The sequence below is a fragment of the Colossoma macropomum genome, unplaced genomic scaffold, assembly GCF_904425465.1.
Source record: "Colossoma macropomum unplaced genomic scaffold, Colossoma_macropomum, whole genome shotgun sequence".
NCBI classification, from domain to species: Eukaryota; Metazoa; Chordata; class Actinopteri; order Characiformes; family Serrasalmidae; genus Colossoma; species Colossoma macropomum.
The window spans coordinates 20,781,425-20,799,933 of NW_023494792.1; the positions used below are offsets into that span (position 1 = coordinate 20,781,425).

Consider the following 18,509-nt stretch of genomic DNA (forward strand, 5'->3'; position numbering starts at 1 on the left):
TTAGATTGTAAAGGCCTACTACTTTTTTGCATTTTACTTTTCCTCCCTGAGGTCTACTTATGATATTTGTGTGGCTTTATATACCAAAAACATTTTAAAATAAATTTTTAACAACCACTCTTTATCCCATGGAATTAAACAGGCTGTTTTTGTTACCTTTACGACTGATCTGTGTAATTGATCTATATAAAAAGCAGTAACCCTAACCCTAATTTCCGAGTCAAAGGGCAGGGCTAAATTGAATAAGTGAGTATATGTACATGTGTTGGGTTTTGTGGCATCAAAAAAAAACCAGTTAATTTAAAATGGGACATTATTTGCAGCTTAGTTTCCATATACACTGTTAGAAATAAAGGTTCTGTGTAGGTACGCTTTTCCTTTGTCAAGGTACAATGAAAGTAAATGTACCCTCAAAGGTACAACAGTGGTTTTAAGGTCTAGCTGTGCACCTTAAATATGTTTTTTTCCAGGTGAAAAGTACATATTTGTATCTTTTCATAATCTAATGTTTTAAAGCAGAACAATAAAATAAAAAGCCTGGAGACGAGACGGGGTGTGTGGAGTCAATACAACTTACAAAATATAATTACAATGGATTTTGGTACAATTATGTTCCCTGACTAAAGGTACTGAGATGTACCCTTGAGGGTACCACCCCAGTGACAAAAGGGGCACTGCCCCAGTGACACACCTTTTTTTTCAGAAAGTGTATGGAATAAGGAGTGAAACTTCTGAGGAGTGAACCAATGCTCACATGCTATGTTAAATAAAAAGCGAGAAAAGTATCTTTCTTCATATATATATATATATATGGCCTCTTTAAACACTGGTTAAGAGTATGAACATGTCACATGATCCATGGTTTTACAGGGTGCATTCTGGATCACAAAGAAATTACTATGAAAAGAAAAGACTGAACTCACTGTAGGAAACAGACAGTGTTATATTCACACAGAGACAGAATGTACTGGTACTGTATACTTCTACTCCAGCCCTTCTCAGCAGCTTAAACAGGGTGAAGGAGGAGGTTGGCCCACAAAAGCTCCAAACTTGACAAGAAAGAAACGAGAGGGCTGGAGAGTGTGACTGGAATAAGTAAAGAGGGAAATACGTCGGTCATTGAAAGGAAAGAATGAACATGACTGAAGAAAATGAGAATTTAGAGGACAGATTCGACGCTCGCTGACCTCTATACTTCAAGTCTCTTTTATTTGTTCTCTCCCCCTCTCGTGCTAATGTTTAAAACATCTCTGGCTTCCTTCCCTGGCCTTTTAAGGAGAAGAGTCCCCCTCTATTCTCTCCCTCTGCCTCTTTCTCATCCCCTCACACCCCTCTCTGGTTTTCACATGTCGTGCCCAGACTAGCTTAGACTACTGAAGCAAAGTTTACCTCAGTTAGCATTAGCTTGGCTAGCGTCACACATTTATCTCTGTAATCTTTCAAAGCTCTGCGGCTGCTGTTGCGCGGCTAGGCTTAGCCCATGTGTCTCAATTCAAATGCAGGACCTCTTCCTGAGCTTTGGATTGCACAACTGGAGCACACTTTCAAGAGTCTGAGCAAGTATTAGATCTTACTCTCAGCCCCACATGAATGATTGAAACACATTTCGCAAACTCTATGATTATTTAATGAGAGAAGATTTCGTTTCACCAACACACATCACAGCAATCGCAGTATCCTATTCCAGATACAGTACACCCAGGGTAGAGTACGATTACACTATCTCTCTCTCTCTCTCTCTCTCTCTCTCTCACACATGCATTCACACTCACATACACTGAAAAAAATGAGTTGGTCTTACTCGTAATGTATAAAGCTGCAGCCCATAACAGATGTGCAGTTTCCATTGGTTTTCACAGGGTTTTTGAAGAGAATAAATTAAGTGCTAAACCTGTTGAGAGTCCTGTACTGGGTTTGTCTCACTACTGGAGACACGGTTATATAAAAATTCACAGCAGCCTTGATAGAGCAAACATGTCACCCCTTATAATATACTTTAAGTGTCTTTTTTTAATAAAATCCCCTCCCCTTTTCCTTTTGCCTTTACCTTTTGGAAAATGTCAACATTTTTCTCAATCTATTTTTTTCATTTCTCATAGTGTTTTACAATGATGTGGTGAAATGTGTGCCGCAAAAGTAAGATTTGGTTTAAAAATGTTCTCCTATACATTCTTTTTAAAAATGTGCCACAAAGAATTCTTTGAGCGATGCCATATAAGAAGCACTTTTGGTTCCTTAAAGCAGTGGTTCTCAAACTGGTGTCCAGTGACCCCCAAACAATCCATGTTTTTGCTCTATCCCTGTGCTGGGTTGGGTAGGAACAAAAATATAGACTGTCTGAGGGTCCCTAAAGACCATTCGGGGAACAAAAAACAAACATTAAAAAAAACGTCGGACAAAGAGATTTGTGAGTGTGAAGAACCTGTGAAAGGCTGAAAGAACCCTCACATAAAATAAAGGTTCTTTACCAATTTAAGGGTCTTTCCAAGAACCTTTACCTTCTGTGGAGGTTCTTTAAACTTTAAAAATGTTCTTCACACTCTTCACTCATCTCATTTCCAAAAGTGTTTCTCCTATGGCATCGCACAAAGAACGCTTTTAGTCACCTTTACTTGTCAGCAAGTACAGTGGGGTCCAAAAGTTTGAGACCGCTGGTGAAAGTGCTCGTATTTTGAACTCTTTTCTCATTTAATACATTTTTTCATTACAATTATCAGCATAACTATTTGAATGGTAAATATATAATCTTTGAAACTGTAACATGACTTTCAGAATATTAGTTTTTCCGTGCCACCTGTTTGCTTTAATTACAGCGTGCACTCAAACTGGCATGGACTTCACAAGTTTCTGCAAAAGGCTCTGATAAGTAGATCAAATCCAACTGAGAGTCGTCTCAAAGTCGTCTCTTCAATGGAAGAGATAGGATTTATAAAATTCTGACCTTTTTGTACAAAGGCCTCAACATGGTCACTGTCACCAATCTAGAAATAGTGCAGAATTTTGAAAATCTTGTCTTATACTTATTTTACTTATATAATATTGTATTATATAATATTTCAATAATTTTCAATTTCTCAATATCCTAAAACTTTGTTATTTATTCCCAGGTTTAACTGAAAAAATCCCCACATTTTCAATGTGGTCTCAGACTTTTGGACCCCACTGTAGACTTCCATGGGCCTCCACTAAGGTTCTAATGATCTTTGCTAGAAAATCCAAATGAAGGAGACTGAATTAGATATAGAACTGGGATGTAAAACTGCTTTCAGAAACTATATTATGTTTTTTATATTATAACAATCTAATGTACCACTGAAGCAGTGATGCATTATTCTCCAATTGTTGGGCTATTACTTCTATCTAATAAAGAACAGAATGCATGTAATCTGCTCTGTACTGTATTGAATGTTGTGGGGGGTGATGTGTTTGTATATGCCATCATTTTCTTCCCTTTCATGTGGAGGAACTTTAAAGCTAGTGCAGCCAGAATCCTAGACGAATAACACATTTGTGCTAAACATTTTAGGAGACTGCGTTAAAATACTCATTTATAATTTACACCACGAGGCGAGGGGATGTTGAATTATTTCTATCTTTTCCGCTGTACAAGACCACTTTGATCCCAAAAAAAGGATGAAGTTCTATGTCCTGTGGAAGCCTACAGGACGTCATTTTCACTCTGTATCCCACTACAGAAGTATTTCACAAAAAAACACCATCATCATTTTAGAACACTGTTAGAACTGTTAGATTTGAGAAAAATGTCTGCATTGCCTTGCAATTAAATTAGTGCAACCCAAATTAAGCACTGAAGTGGTTAAAGGGAAGAAGTCAAAGATCATGTTCCATCTTGTTCAGGCTCCTCCCCTTCATACTCATAGTCCATCTCAGCTCTCTCATACTCTAACTCCGCCCCTCCGTAACCCTCATACCCCTCGCCCTCACAGATAAGCTCCTCCCTCTCATACTCCAGCCCCTCCTCCTCATATTCAAGCTCCGCCTCATCAAGTGCCACAGTAGGCCTTTCAGACTCCCCCTCTTCTTCTTTTCCCTGCAATGCCACCTCCTCCTCAGCTGGGGGTGCTGATGGCACCATCCCATTCGTGGCTGCTGTGTCACTTGCAGCGGCCAATGAGCTGCTACTCATCCTAAGTTTCTTCAGTATCCCGATGATGACCGGCGCGGCTGCCGCCGCTGCTGCCGCCTCCTCCGCTTCCCTTTGCGCTCTTTCCTTGGCTTCCTTTCTTCTTTCCCTGACCTGCAGGGCTTCTTCCGCCCCTTCCCCAACAATGATGACCTCCTCCCCGACCCGTGGAGGCCCCTTCACAGGGTTGTGATCATATGAGAAGAGTCGGAGCGCCGGAAGTTGCAGCAGGCTGGGGAATTCGGAGATGCGGTTGCGATCTAAGTCTAGGATCTCCAGCTGATCCATCTTCAGGAGCACCCGGGGGAACTCCTCAAAGCGGTTGCCATAGAGCCAGAGCCCCCGCAGAGCCTCCATGCGCCACAGGTCGGAGGGCAGGGTCCGCAGCCTGTTGTCGCCCATCTGCAGCGAGCGTAGGTGGGGCAGGTCGTACAGCTGCTTGGGGAAGCGCTGGAAGTAGTTGCTCTCCACCCAGAGACAGCGCAGACTCTGCAGGTTCCTAAAATCCGGTGGCAGGCTCATCAGCCGATTGCTGCCAAGGTACAGGCGGGTGAGGTTGGCCAGCTGGCACACGGCCAGGGGGACGTCATCCATTTTGTTGAAGTCCAGCGCCAGGATGCGCAGGCCCTGCAGCTGCGAGATGCCATCAGGCAGTGTTCGCAGGCGGTTCCCACACAAGTATAGCTTCTCCAAATGCGCCAGGCCCAGCACTTGCTTGGGGAGGCGGCGGAATTTGTAGTAGCTCAGGTCCAGCACTGGATCTCCACTTGCAAGAAGTTCGTCCACACCTAACGGCAGCTCTTCATCTGGAGCCTCCTCTTCCTCCTCTTTTTCTTTTATCGCTTTTTCCTCCTTCTCGCCATCCTCCTCCTTTTCTTTTTCTTTCTCCTCCCCTCCTTCTTCCTCGCCTTCTTTTCGAGAGGAGTTGCCCATCCCCTCAATTGCGTATCACAGTGTGTGTGTATATATATGTGACGGCGTGGCTGTGTGTGTGTGTTTCAGGAGGGGAGGAGTGTGTGTGGAGCTCTAAGGGGCTGCTTTGCCCCCTCTCTGTGAGCTACACTCAGCAGGTCTGTCCCAGCAGAGAGAGATGCTGCGCATGGACTCATGATGCGTCGGATGCGGGACACCGCAACTCAGCCTCAGGACAGCAGTGCCCGATGTCAGCAAACACGCTGTCTTTTACAACAGGCGCCCATACTAAATAATGCAAGGTCTCATATATAGGCTTAACAGTTGCAGAACATGTAGTAATGGTAGTAGTAGTAGTAATAGTAATAGTAGTAGTAGTAGTAATAGTAGTAGTAATAATTGTAGCAGTAGTAGTAGTAGCTATGGACAGAGTGATCTTTAATTTTGTCAGGGTAATTCAAAAGGTGATCCAGTGTTCAGCTAGCCACTCCCGGACTGGGGCTCCTGTCCAGTAAAGCTGTCAAAAGCCCGTTATGACACTGACCAGAGAAATCCTGTTGTGCTGAAACAGCGCTCCGCCGCCGTCCCCGCGCACAGCCATCCATCGCTCACATTAAAAACACAAACTTCAGCTCAGCTCCTCGCTCAGTTCCGGCGCTTTTCACTTCTGTCGAGCAGCACTCGCCATGAGGGCGTCCTGAGAAAGCGTCCCCGCCGCCGGAGCCCCCGCACGCTGCCCTTTATCCAGCCCGTGCAGCAGTGTACCAGTGTGACCTGGCCAGCGGCAATGTGAGCCAGCCGAGGGAAGTCCACTCTCATGCAGCTCGCGCTGATGACGCCTCTCTCGCGTACGCAGTCGCTATCCAGAGAAAGTTCGCAGTTGTCCGCGGTGGCGGAGGGAAAAGTCCGCTGTAGGCTCGGCGGGCTACGGCCGCGGAGAAGCGCGTTTACCCGGCCGTGTTCCGTCTTTCTCTCTTGGCTGGAGTTTGAGCGAGACGCTAGAGGACCGCGGCTCTCCTCCCCTAGCAACCGGAAAAGGGAGATACACAAATGGATCACATGGGGAGGGAGGGGGGGAGAGAGAGAGAGAGAGAGAGAGAGAGTTGATAAAAGATAAAAACACAGACATTTTTCGACGTAAATAACTCTTTACTTATACTCACAACTCCAACCTACTGATTTAATGACTCCGCCATCACAGCCAATGGCTACTAATTATCGCATACTACACATTGTCGCGTTTTTAGTGATGCATTTAAACTTTACGCGCACATTTAACGTTGTTTTTTGATGTTTTGATGTTTTACATTATACCTCTGTAGAGTTTTCAGGGGATTTTGAGAGTTCGTTTTTTGTGGAATTCACTGTAAATTACAGCTTGCGCTGTTAAAGAAGGACTCCAACTCCCAGAATTCATAGCAAAAAAGAGCAACGCAGCAAGCAATGGACTCCCCAGGCACCTATTTTTGTTAAGTGAGGTATTGCTGTAATTAGGAAAACAGTGTGCTGTGGTATTTGTAGAACAGCCATTCTTTGCAGTGCAGATTAGAAGTTAGAAGTTGAAGTAATTCAACCTGAATTTGACGTTACAGGACAATATTTGCAAGTGTCCTGAAGTTAGGCTACAGAACCCTGCTGAAAAAGGACCATTAGAAACCATTAGTATTAAAACCTAATGGTTTTGTTTTCTAATGAGAATTTGGTTATTGGTTTCCAATAAAAACCACTAGTTTCCTGTAGAACACTTTTAGATGCCATTAGGAAACCATCAAATGCGTTTCGAATCAGCCTTTGGTCACCTGTTAAACTATTAGGATCCTTTACATTGTGATGTCGAACCATTAAAAAAGTCAAAGTCCATATCATTATCCCTCCTCCACCAAACTTTACAGTTGGCACAATGCAGTCAGGCAGGTAACGTTCTCCTGACATTGGGCAAACCCAGACTCATCCATCAGACTGCCAGATAGAGGAGCTTGATTTGTCACTCTGTTTCCACTGTTCCAGATTCCAATGGTGGCGTGCTTTACGCCACACCATCTGACGCTTGGCATCGTGCTTGGTGGTGTAAGGCATGCAGTTGCTCGGCCATAGAAATCCATGCAATGAAGCTCCCGGCGCACAGTTTTTGTGCTGATGTTAATGCCAGAGGAGGTTTGGAACTCTGCAGTTATGGAGTCAACAGAGTGTTGGTGACTTTTATGCATTATGTGCCTCAGCACTCAGTGACCCCGCTCTACAACTTTATGTGGTCTGACACTTCATGGCTGAGTTGCTGTGGTTCCTAAATGCATCCACTTTTCAGTAATCCCACTCACAGCTGATCATAGAATATCTAGGAGGGAAGAAATTTTGTTAACTGACTTGTTGCATGTGCACACACACACACACACACACACACACACACACACACATAGACAAACTTGATTCATTGTTTGCTTATTTTATTTTTTATAGCCATTTATTAATTTGGTTATTTGTTTATTTTCAATACACAACATAAATATGACACACAAGATGGTGTGAAACCTGGTCACATGGCAGGCACAGACATTCTTGACCTGTGTGTTTAGTGTATACATATATTATATAAGTGTAGTCTTCTGTCGGTCTCTTCAGTCTGTGTGAGTGTGTGAACAACACATCGTGTCCAAAGTATTTTAGATCAAAGTCTGAGCTTTAAACGCAGGGTCACCACTACACACCTGAGGATGATGATGAGGATGTGAGATATATGAACAGACAGTAGAAGGTCAAGTACAGATTGAATGTAAATATCTCCTGATGTGGCTTAGTGAAAGAAAATACAGTGATTTACCAGAAATTAATACTAATCACTGAGAAAAAAAAGACCCTCTTCACTGATTCAGAATCAGTTTTTCAAATGCAATACTCAAATTTAGCCACTGTGTAAATAAATAAATAAATGAATAAATAAACAATAAATAATGAAAACTGATATTAGAATTGTAATCATCTTCAAAGTAGGACAGACACTATACAGTTCCTTTGGTGCCATCATCTTTACTGAATGGTACTACTGAGGACATACTAGTAGATTACATAAGTAAACAGCCTGTAAGCCTGTGTAGTGTTTGTTGTGTGCTGAGTAGCTTAGTTAGAGCAGTTAGACAGAGTTAGAGAACAAACTAAGAGTTGTTAAAGCTCATACAGGCCTTTATTTCACCTTAAACAACCCCAGGAGAACAACCACCCTCTAGTGGTGACTTAACATAATGACTTCAGACTTGTACCCACGAGAGGAATAAGAAGTGAGCACTGACAACTGGAATTTTTTTATTTTACAGAAACTTTAGTCTTTATGAGAGTTTGAGCATATTCAGTTAGTAATATGAAATAATCACTACCTTTGATGCTACTAGTATAACTACCACAAATTACTCATTGACTTGTATGAATTATTTGATAACTGCTATGAATTACCCAGTAATACATATAAATTACTTAGTAACTACTATGAATCACTCAGTAACTACTACAAATTACTCAGCAACTATCATGAATTACTTAGTGACTACTATGAATTAAGTAATTCAGAGAAATTACTGAGAAAAAGCCCTATCTGAGTTGGATTAGTTTTACCAGAAGAAGCCAATTAGCCACACAATATGTGGTTATTGTTTGGAATGAACTAGTATTAATTACTCAATAACTACATTAACTTATACAATAACATCTATAGGTTACTTAGACACTACTACAAATTACTCTATAACTACCACAAAATACTCAGTGACCACTATGAATTATTTGATACCTACCATGAATTATTCAGTAACTGCTATGCATTACTCAGTAATATTTATAAATTACTCAGTAACTACTAACTATTAGAAACTCAATAACTACTATAAATTACTGAATAACTACTATAAGTTACTTAGAAAGTACTAAAAATGACACCATAACTACTATGAGATGATAAACATCTGTAGCTTCTGCCTTTGTCGTAGTTCCTCAAGTATATATTGCTGAACCTCTGCCAATTCCTGATCCTGCCCTGATTGTTTATTTATAAATAGCATTAATGAAATCCACTATGATCAACTACAATTAAATCAACTTTTAACCCCTAAAAGCCATTTATATTTACCCATTGTAGTCACGTTTATCTCAGAGGAAACATTGGAATATAACACTTACATGTTCCCTCCAGTGAATAGTGAGGACAGTTGAAAAGATCATCGGGGTCTATCTTCCCTCCATCACGGATATTTACACCACATGCTGCATCCGAAAAGCTGCCAGCAATGCAGACGACCCCACACACCCCTCACATGAACTGTTCTCTCTTCTGCCATCCGGAAGAAGGTACCACAATCACATCGGGCCCTCACAGCCAGACTTTGCAACAGTTTCTTTCCACAAGCCATCAGACTCCTCAACTCCCTTGGAATGAATTGACAGGCACCTACACACACACACACACACACACACACACACACACACACACACACACACATACATACATAACAGTATGAGACAATCTCACTCACTACTTCTTAAAATTTCAGATTATGTCGGTGACACTGTATTTAATATAATTATTGTATTTCGCAATGAATTACTTCACTTAATATAATTCATATCTGACTACTTGCATTTTAGCACATTTTAATTCTTTAACAATATCGACTGCTAGAATACTGTACCAACAAAATACTGGATTCCGTTGCTGTTATTCTGGTTGCTACCTCAGTGACTTCTACGCTCATAAATGCTAGGCTATCTGCTATTGCACAACAGTTAGTTCCGGCCACACAAGCTGCTTGGTTGAGAAGCGTTCTCACCGTGCTGTTATTTCGCCATAACATCACGGTTTTTCCACAAACACTGTATCACTCCGCTAAAACGAGTTTGACAGCTGTAGGAGACGCTCAAGCCATTTGAAAGTTTTTACTTCTTACTTTGCCACAAACAGAAAATGGATACTTTTAAGATCACATTTTATCGACAGCTGATTTGGTCAGACTCTGAAGGTGAGACTACACTAAATTCCCAAACTGTCAGTTGTTCTGTGTGGAGCTGGAGAATGAACTGCCGGCTGTGAGGCGCATGAGCGGAGCTCGTTACTGTGACGTAGCAACATGCTGCTTGTTAAGGAATTATAATTTGGCGGAAGGAATCGCTAACATTAAAACATTAAATGCCACGTTCACTGCCCAATTTAGTAATTTCTTACTTTATTTATTTAACTGTTGTATAAAAGCAATAGAACAGAGAGTTTGTGTATCGCAAATAACATCATGGCTGTGATGATGTATGACCAAATCACAGCCGTGATGTTATTTCACGATAACACACTCCCTCTCGTGTTCTATTGTTTAAATATGTCATAGTACTTTACATCCTGCTTTGCACAACCTGCATATTCTCAGTACCATGTACTACCTGTGTTTTGGTATTTATTCTTTGGTATTTGGTATGTAAGTCTTTTGTATTTATTGTACTGTATTGTCTGCACTGTGTATATTGTATTGTTTTGCACTTGAGTTCCTGTGTTGCACCATGGTCCTGGAGGAATGTTGTTTTGTTTCACTGTGTACTTGTATATAGTTGACATGACAATAAAGCCTCTTGAGCTTGAATTTGAACTTGAACTTGATATGACACTCTAATATAACTATTACATTTGCGTATTGCCTTCATAGTAGATAGTTATAGTAGTTACTGAATAGTCAGTAATAGATCAATAGCTGAATAACAAGCTTAGGCACCAAATATCCTGCTTATCATCGCAAAAATAATGCCAATAGCATGTAAAATTGTCAGATAATAAGCAGGAATGTACTTAAACAGTAATTCTGTGCACTTTGTGATGTAGTAATAAATAATATCTCAGAAAATACATTCTGAGGGGGCTCTTTCAAATCATTACATAAGTTAATTAGCAAGCTTCAATGTCTTAAACCAAAATGAAAGGTGCCCATAACCTCGTTCCTGTATTCACAGAGAAGTTTGTGGAATTAGAGCAGCACAAAGATAAGCCTGGGTCAAAATGACCTAAGCTGTGGATCAAAGGGTTAAAGATTATTCACCTCTTAACAGCCAGTAAAGAAAGCGAGAGATTATCTACTGATGATCTTATGAACACGCTGCCATGCTCTATGTTCAGCTGTAGACCATGCACTCTGCACATGCTGCTAGCCAGAAGGTAATGAGCGGTTAATACAGAGATAATGATGCATACCATGGAAGTGTGTTATCCTTTGGTTGTGGCTTCTTCCATACAGTTATATTTTAGTTTACTGTCTATTGTTCAGGAAAAATTCTAAAACTGTAAATAAATTACGCTGTAAAAAGAAGCCTGACTATGCATGTATTGTACATTTAATGAGGGAAACTGAATATTAAATTGGACAATACACAAACTTTGCTATATATATCAAACTTTGATATATATATATATATATATATATATATATCAAAGTTTGAACTTTAATAGGCCTACTATGGAAACTGCATTGAGAATAACAAACATGATTATAACTATTATTAGAATAACTATCATTAAACCCCTTAATATTCAAGGTTTATTTCATACAAAGGCTTATTATACAATGCAAACAAATGGAGCTATTCTTAAGTTTAGAAGTGTGTAATAAATCTTTGGGCCCACCGGCTGGCCCATGGATTGTTAAGGGGTTAAAATAGACAGAACAAAATTAAAGATTAAATTTAAGTTTGAGCATGAGTAAACTAACCTGTGCTTAGCATGAATGAATGCTTCATGACTTCCTACCACCATATCATCATAAGCACATAGACTCAGTCCGGCTTCTGAAGAGAGACCACTGAATTGGCAAGGCAGAAAAAAAACAGTAGGCAGTGGGTTACTGATGACATCACACCAGTCACGCTCTCATACCACCTGAACTGAACCAATAAAGCACCAACAGACCACCAATCAGTTTTGGTCTATTTGAATGTTCAGGATTTAGATGCGTACATCTGCATGCAGAAATGTGGGCTCCACTGGTCAATGTTTTGTTCATTTTATAGGTGAAAATAAGTGAACACATCCTCTACAGAGAAGACACTTCTGCACATTTTACTGCACTATTATTATTTACTAACCAAATTAAACATAAAATAAATAATAAAAAAATAATAATGTCATTATCTATTTACATTAATTTTTGTTTGTTACCTGCCTTGAGATGTAACCTCCACTTTTAAAATGTGTTCTGGACTTCAATTATAATATTTTATTAACCTAATTTCGAAAGTTATACAGCTTTCTCTGTCATTTCAGAATCTTCGGTGGCTCAATTCCCTCATTCTGGACACAGCTTGTATTTTCATTAACAGCTCTCTAGTATCATACTAATCATATGAAACCTGCAACATATTAGAATTCCAAACAGTTACTAACTTTTGCTAGTAAATTCACAAACAAGTAACTGAATAATGAATTTGTCTCACTCATCTCTAAATACTGATAGAAACTAAGAAATAGCCCAACACATAGAACTCCAAAGAGCTGTGGACAGTTCTACATTTCCATTCCTCACTCTCGACTACATAACTACCATATTAGTTTCTACTGAATAATAATCATACAGGTTAACCATTAAATCATTTGTGAAGAGTAATCTTTGATGATTGTCACAACTTGATGTCAATACAAACATTTTTATGATAATCCAATGATCTAGGCCATCAGCTCTGTATCGAATGACTGCAGCGTGATAACATGACCAGCTTCACTTACAAAGCGTAACTCACATGGTACTATGCACTGACATACTACACTAAAAGTTTTGCTTTTGAGCCTTGGAAAAAGGAAACAAACAATCCTTGACAGAAATAATACTGTAACCCTGCATGGTCATTTAACTTCCATCTGTCTATAAATATATATCAAAAGTCTGTCATTAACATTATACTGCAAACCCAGCACCACAGTGAGGAAGGGTCTCCACTGCCAAGTAGTTGCAAAAGGTAAAAGGGCTTTGTTTCTGAAATCTGCTTAACTTCTTTAGACAGAAGAAATTAAAGGATTACAGCACGTTAGCCTTTATTTCTGCAGTCATGTGTATATGTTTCATGTGAGTTTGGCACGTAAAGGGTATAAGTGCAATCTTGAGATCTCTGTCTTTTATTAGTAGTTTTAAAGAGTATAATGACGGACTAGGCTCAGCCAGGAATTGCCAAACAACACCACAGGTCCACATCACTCTGCACCACTGTTTAAACCTGCAGGGGTTGACTGAGTTGATTAATTCCTTTTATGTATATCTGCTGTTGCTCTTCAGTAAGCCTGTGCTGTCCTTATCTCTACAGGCCTACATATAAAACACTCACGCACAAGCATTAACAGTTTCCAGGCAGGGCCTCACTGCTTGTCCCTGCACTACAGCAATTCTACCATCATCATTGTGTTTATGTTTATTACTTATTATAATTTCACAAGTGAGCTTGCCATTTTTATACCATAAGAAAGCAAATAAAGTTTTTGAGTTTTAATCTTTTGAATCAGTATTCCAAGTCTTTGGGTAAAAACTACAAGTATACCTCTTGGATATAGTCCAGTAGTTTACTTCAAAAACCTACACAAATATCACAATCAATTATTTACTCATTCATGTTTTAAGGGCCACCAAGTCCAAACAGGCCAAAGACCTTTTAATCTTCTATCAACATGGGAAAGGTCACAAAAATACAAAATACAAAAATACAAAAATAAAACGAGACAAGGTTGTTGAGATTTAAATATGACAATGGCTCTTAAATAGTTTAACCTGAATATATTTATCTGTACTATTAAGGCAATAATTTAAAGAATTCTCCAGTGTTTTTCATCCTAACCTTCCAATCATCCTAGGCAACTGCACCTGTATCATAAAATCAGAGACAGCAATTAACTTTTCTTTCCTTGTACTTTAAAAGAAACTGAAAACTGATCGACTCGAAACTCATTTTAGAATGTGTGTAAGGAGGAACGTGAATACATGGTTCACATAAACAATTCTGATGGATTTTGGCAACTGCCCAAATTCTGACATCTATTATACTTCTATCACACGTGTGTGTGTTTTAAGTAGGTAGGTAGGTTGGTATGTAGGCAGGTGAGTAGGTTGATAGATAGGTAGGTTGGTAGGTAGGTAGGTTGGTATGTAGGCAGATGAGTAGGTTGGTAGATAGGTAGGTTGGTAGGTAGGTAGATTGGTAGGTAGGTAGGTGGGTAGGCAGGTAGAGAGGTTGATATGTAGGCAGGTAGGTAGACAGGCGGGTATGTAGGTAGGCAGGTAGATAGGTTGATAATGTAGGCAGGTAGGTAGGTTGGTTGTTAGGTCGGTACGTTCATATGTAGCTAGGTTGGCAGGTAGGTAGATAGGTAGTGAGATTTGGAGGTAGACAATTTAACAGGTAGGCAAGTAGGTAGATAGATTGGTGGTTAGGTAGGTTTGTAGGTAGGTAGTCAGGTAGGTAGGTTATAGGCAGATAGGTGGGTGGTTTTGTAGGCAGGTAAGTAGGTAGAAGGTTGATACGTTGATAGGTAGGTAGGTACGTTGGTAGGTAGGTATATACATTGGTAGGTAGGTGGGTGGTTAGGTTGGTATGTAGGTAGGTAGGATGTGCCAAAGCTAACAATAAACTATTTGGAAGGCTTATAAGAAGAAAGCCTCTGCTATCATCAAATATAAATGTAACAACCTGGAGTTTGTTAAAATCACTGAAGCATTAATCAGAACCAAGTTCTGTGGCCAGATGAGGCAAAAAGCAAACAGTAAAGGTGGGCTTGGTGTGACAAGAATCAAGATCATTCAGGATAGAACCTCATCTCTGTTGTGAAGTATCATGGGGGATCTGTGAGGTTTTAAATCAAAATCAGGCTCTCCGTTAGGGGGCTAAGACTAAGTTGTAGTTGCATCTTTCAACAGGATAATGATCTAAAGCAGACCTTTAAATCCACAATAGGTAGGCATATTCATATGGTAACAAGGGTCAAAAGAAGAATCAACAAAAGCCATGATTCTGCTCTGAGAACAGCTCTTTAATGAACAACAGGCAGAAATGAGCACATGCATAAGGCTGTACTCACAGGGGAGGTCATCACCAGCCATAGGCTTCTCCCTGATGGTGATGCCCCGACACACAAAACACCCCTAAATAACCCGCTCACTGACACAGAATAACACACAACACATCACAGACCTTTTAATTAACAGACAACAACATAAACAACATAAACAGCACCTTCTTTAACGGAGGTGTGCACCTCCCATGAGTCACTTCCCTGCATGCCAGCTCCTGGTTAGCTGCACACCCCGTGGCCATCGCCACATTTCCAGTGTAAAAGTAATCAAGCTGATAAATAACAAGCACATTTTCACAGCCTGTTTTGCTTATCTTTACTATGGATGCCAATAAAGCTGGAGGACACTATAGTGATTATAAATTTATTTGCTGTATAATCAGTATATCAGTGGTGACCTACCTAGCTCCTGGAAATCTACTGCCTTGGAGAGTTCAGTTTCAAGCTTAATCCAATGGATCTTCTCAGATGCTCATTAGATAGATATTCTTAACTCTCTTGGGCTCATATTCACAAACCTTCTCCAAGTAGCCTTTTGATCTAGGATCAGATTCCTCTCTTATTTACTATGACTTCACTCACAGGAACAGATCCTAGATCAGCACTCCTATTATGAGAAGCTTTGTGAACAGGGGGCCTGATCTACTTAGTCAAGGTCTTAATGAGCTCTAATGAGCATGTTAGATGTGTGATAGATGAGAATTGAAACTCTGCACAACACTAACTCACCAGGAGTAGGGCTGGGCTCCACTGCTAGGCCTATATATTTTTACAATATTTAACAATGATACTTGTTATCATTATGATTGTACACTATAATGTTGATAAAATCAGCTGACTTGATAAAGCCAGCAGTGCCATCCTGAATGACTATGAAAAAATGTTAGTGTTTACAGCTTTGCAAGAAATGAGTGATGATTTGCAGAATACAAGGTGTATTGTGGTTAGCTTGGACTTAACTGTATACTTCAAGTACTTCAACTGTTCAAATGTGATTTGTGTCATCCAAGTCCAGGGAGTACTATGATAAAGGTTGCATGCTGGATGCACTAGCTAGTCAGGCATCTGCAGGATTACTTTGCAGTCTGAGCCACTAGTATTCACTAGTAAGCAAACTGGCAAACTCAAAATGCAGCATGCAGTTTGGAAAAGATACAGTAATAAGTTTTATATGCAGGTATCAATCACTATAACTGAATACTATAACAAAAAAAAATGAAAAAATGAGCTATTAGACTTTGGGAATGACCAAATTCTTGCAAAGTGACAATCACAAAAGACTAATCTAAATAAGATTAGTCTAAATCCTATACAATTTAAATGATATCTTATCTGGACCATTCTACCAAATTAGTTCAAACTGCAGTCCCAGAGTAAATTGATTCTGTATTCAGACCTTAAACATTTACAATGATTATGTTATCATCTGTTGGAATCCAAGGTATTAATTGAGATAGTAATAAGCTAAATATACACAAAAATCATCATCCGTAGAGTACTTTCAATTGAGAGATGTCTGTCCCAAACCCTACCCATCAAATTCAATTTTTTTTGTTATAACCGAAACACAAAGAGTTTTAGTCCATAGGTGGAGGCTTATTTTAACCACACCCCTACATTTTAGAAAAGGAAGTGAGGCTGCATCCCTGTCCCTCATGGCCACAGCAATTAGATCTCATTGTTTTGAGGTAAATGTGTCCCGAAGTCTGAAAATAAGTGTGTAACATTAAGGAGAATTGTTTTGTGTTTTAATGATGCGGAAATGGTGGACAGTTTTGGCCAGTTCAGTGCTTTGAATTCTGCTCAAAATTAGCTAAAAATGTCACTACTGAAACAAAACTACCAGAGGCATTATGATTGTTTTGTCATCGATAAAATTGAATGCTCAATCATTTCTTTTAAAAAAAATAAACATTTTATTAGGATATAGGGTCACGTAAAAAGCAAAAGGATTGTAGTCTAAGGTCCAAGTCAGTTAAAAGTCTGAAATGTTTTTTAACCCTGTCCAATTGTGAACCAGTTGTGTAGAATATCTGTGAATGACAGTGCTGTCTGCAGTCTTGGCCATGTCATGTGACTTCATTATTAATTATCATTATTATTGATAAACACCTCATGCCCTTTAGATGTGCTGCTACATATTCCTTAATAAAAGCTAATACAAACACCTGTGGTTTTATTTGTTCATAGAACCTGTCAGTGAAACAGTCTTTTGTTAACATTCTCTTAGAAGAGTACCTTGGTCCTTCTCTCCTGTTTATCGACAGCACTGCAAGCACCGACCAAAGAGCATACCCAATAGGCCACCTTTGCCTGCATTTGATAGCGCTACAAATTAAGCCCTGGATGGATATATGACAGTTTTCAAGGTTGTTGGAGAGCATTTTTCACAGAATTCAGATTCTTCAAACATCCAACAGGACATTCTGCAGAACATAGCAGGGGTCAAGAAATAATTAAATAATGCATCTTACACACATCATTCTGTTACTTCTCTCTCTTTGAAATTCATACATGTTGATCCAAATATCCACCTGAACTTCTTTTTAAAAGTTTATATCTAAGAAAAAACACCTCATCGAACAGGCCCAACAGCTGCATCCATCACCACCGCAAATGGGCACAGTGTTCATATAAAACTCTGTAGTGGCAATAAAATGAAAAGGCTAAGTGTACCTGCAGCAGAACCAGATAAAACCTGCCTCTGAGTATGTTCGGCGAGGGGCTTGCTTCTGTTGCAGCTATCAGCCTTTCGTGTGATTAACAAACTGAGATGTCACATTCATGGGGAGGCTGATACACAGTGATGCTTGCTAGCTGATCTTGTGTTTTTTTGTAAAGCCTTTTGGATGTTTGGAAAAAATATCAGTAAGTGCATTGTTCCTCACTCATTCATCCATCCACTCTCTCTTTCATCCATCTCCCACATCCATTATGTCTATCTCACAGACATCATCCACTGCAGTAAAGCACTTGATCAGCATTATGACGACTTGTTCTTCTATGGGGCAGCAAGTTCAACTGATAGCATTGCAGATAATCACATCACTAGCTGTGAGCCACACATGTACAAATGTGACTACGCAACATCACACATATGGAAAGTAAGGGTCTTTAACCAAGTTTACAGAAATCTGGCTGACACAAAGTGTGGCGTTTTCATTTTGATTCTTAACGGTCATCTACTGTGCAGAACTCACTGTTTTGGTGATTTGTGCTGTCTTCATCGATATCTGACGCAATGGAGGAAAACCATTCAGTTCATAAACAGTTAATGTAGCGGTTAATGGACACACCACTGTCTCTTTGTCTCTCTGTCTCTCACACACATTCATGCACGTACAGATACACAAAATCAAAAGATTCACAAAGGCCAGCGGCTGAGAACAG

General features: G+C 39.8%; 1 protein-coding gene across 6 annotated transcripts; it reads right to left on the bottom strand.

Annotated features, from left to right (window-relative positions):
• Positions 1–1,604: 1,604 nt before the first annotated feature.
• On the bottom strand, positions 1,605–18,423 carry LOC118811916 (leucine-rich repeat-containing protein 10B). 6 transcript variants are annotated; one of them, XM_036576499.1, is made up of 4 exons: positions 18,320–18,423; positions 11,782–11,871; positions 9,221–9,488; positions 1,605–6,078 (listed from the first exon to the last, which is right to left on the bottom strand). In XM_036576499.1, the coding sequence occupies exon 4, from the start codon at positions 5,075–5,077 to the stop codon at positions 3,839–3,841; it is 1,239 nt and encodes a 412-aa protein (XP_036432392.1). In that variant the 5' UTR covers positions 5,078–6,078; positions 9,221–9,488; positions 11,782–11,871; positions 18,320–18,423; the 3' UTR covers positions 1,605–3,838. The 6 variants fall into 6 exon arrangements, 4 of the variants coding, with proteins under 4 accessions (XP_036432392.1, XP_036432395.1, XP_036432393.1 ...); XR_005007511.1 differs by lacking the exon at positions 1,605–6,078 and adding an exon at positions 6,209–7,391 and having other exon boundaries at positions 18,320–18,410; XR_005007512.1 differs by lacking the exon at positions 1,605–6,078 and adding an exon at positions 7,523–7,761 and having other exon boundaries at positions 18,320–18,412.
• Positions 18,424–18,509: the final 86 nt, after the last annotated feature.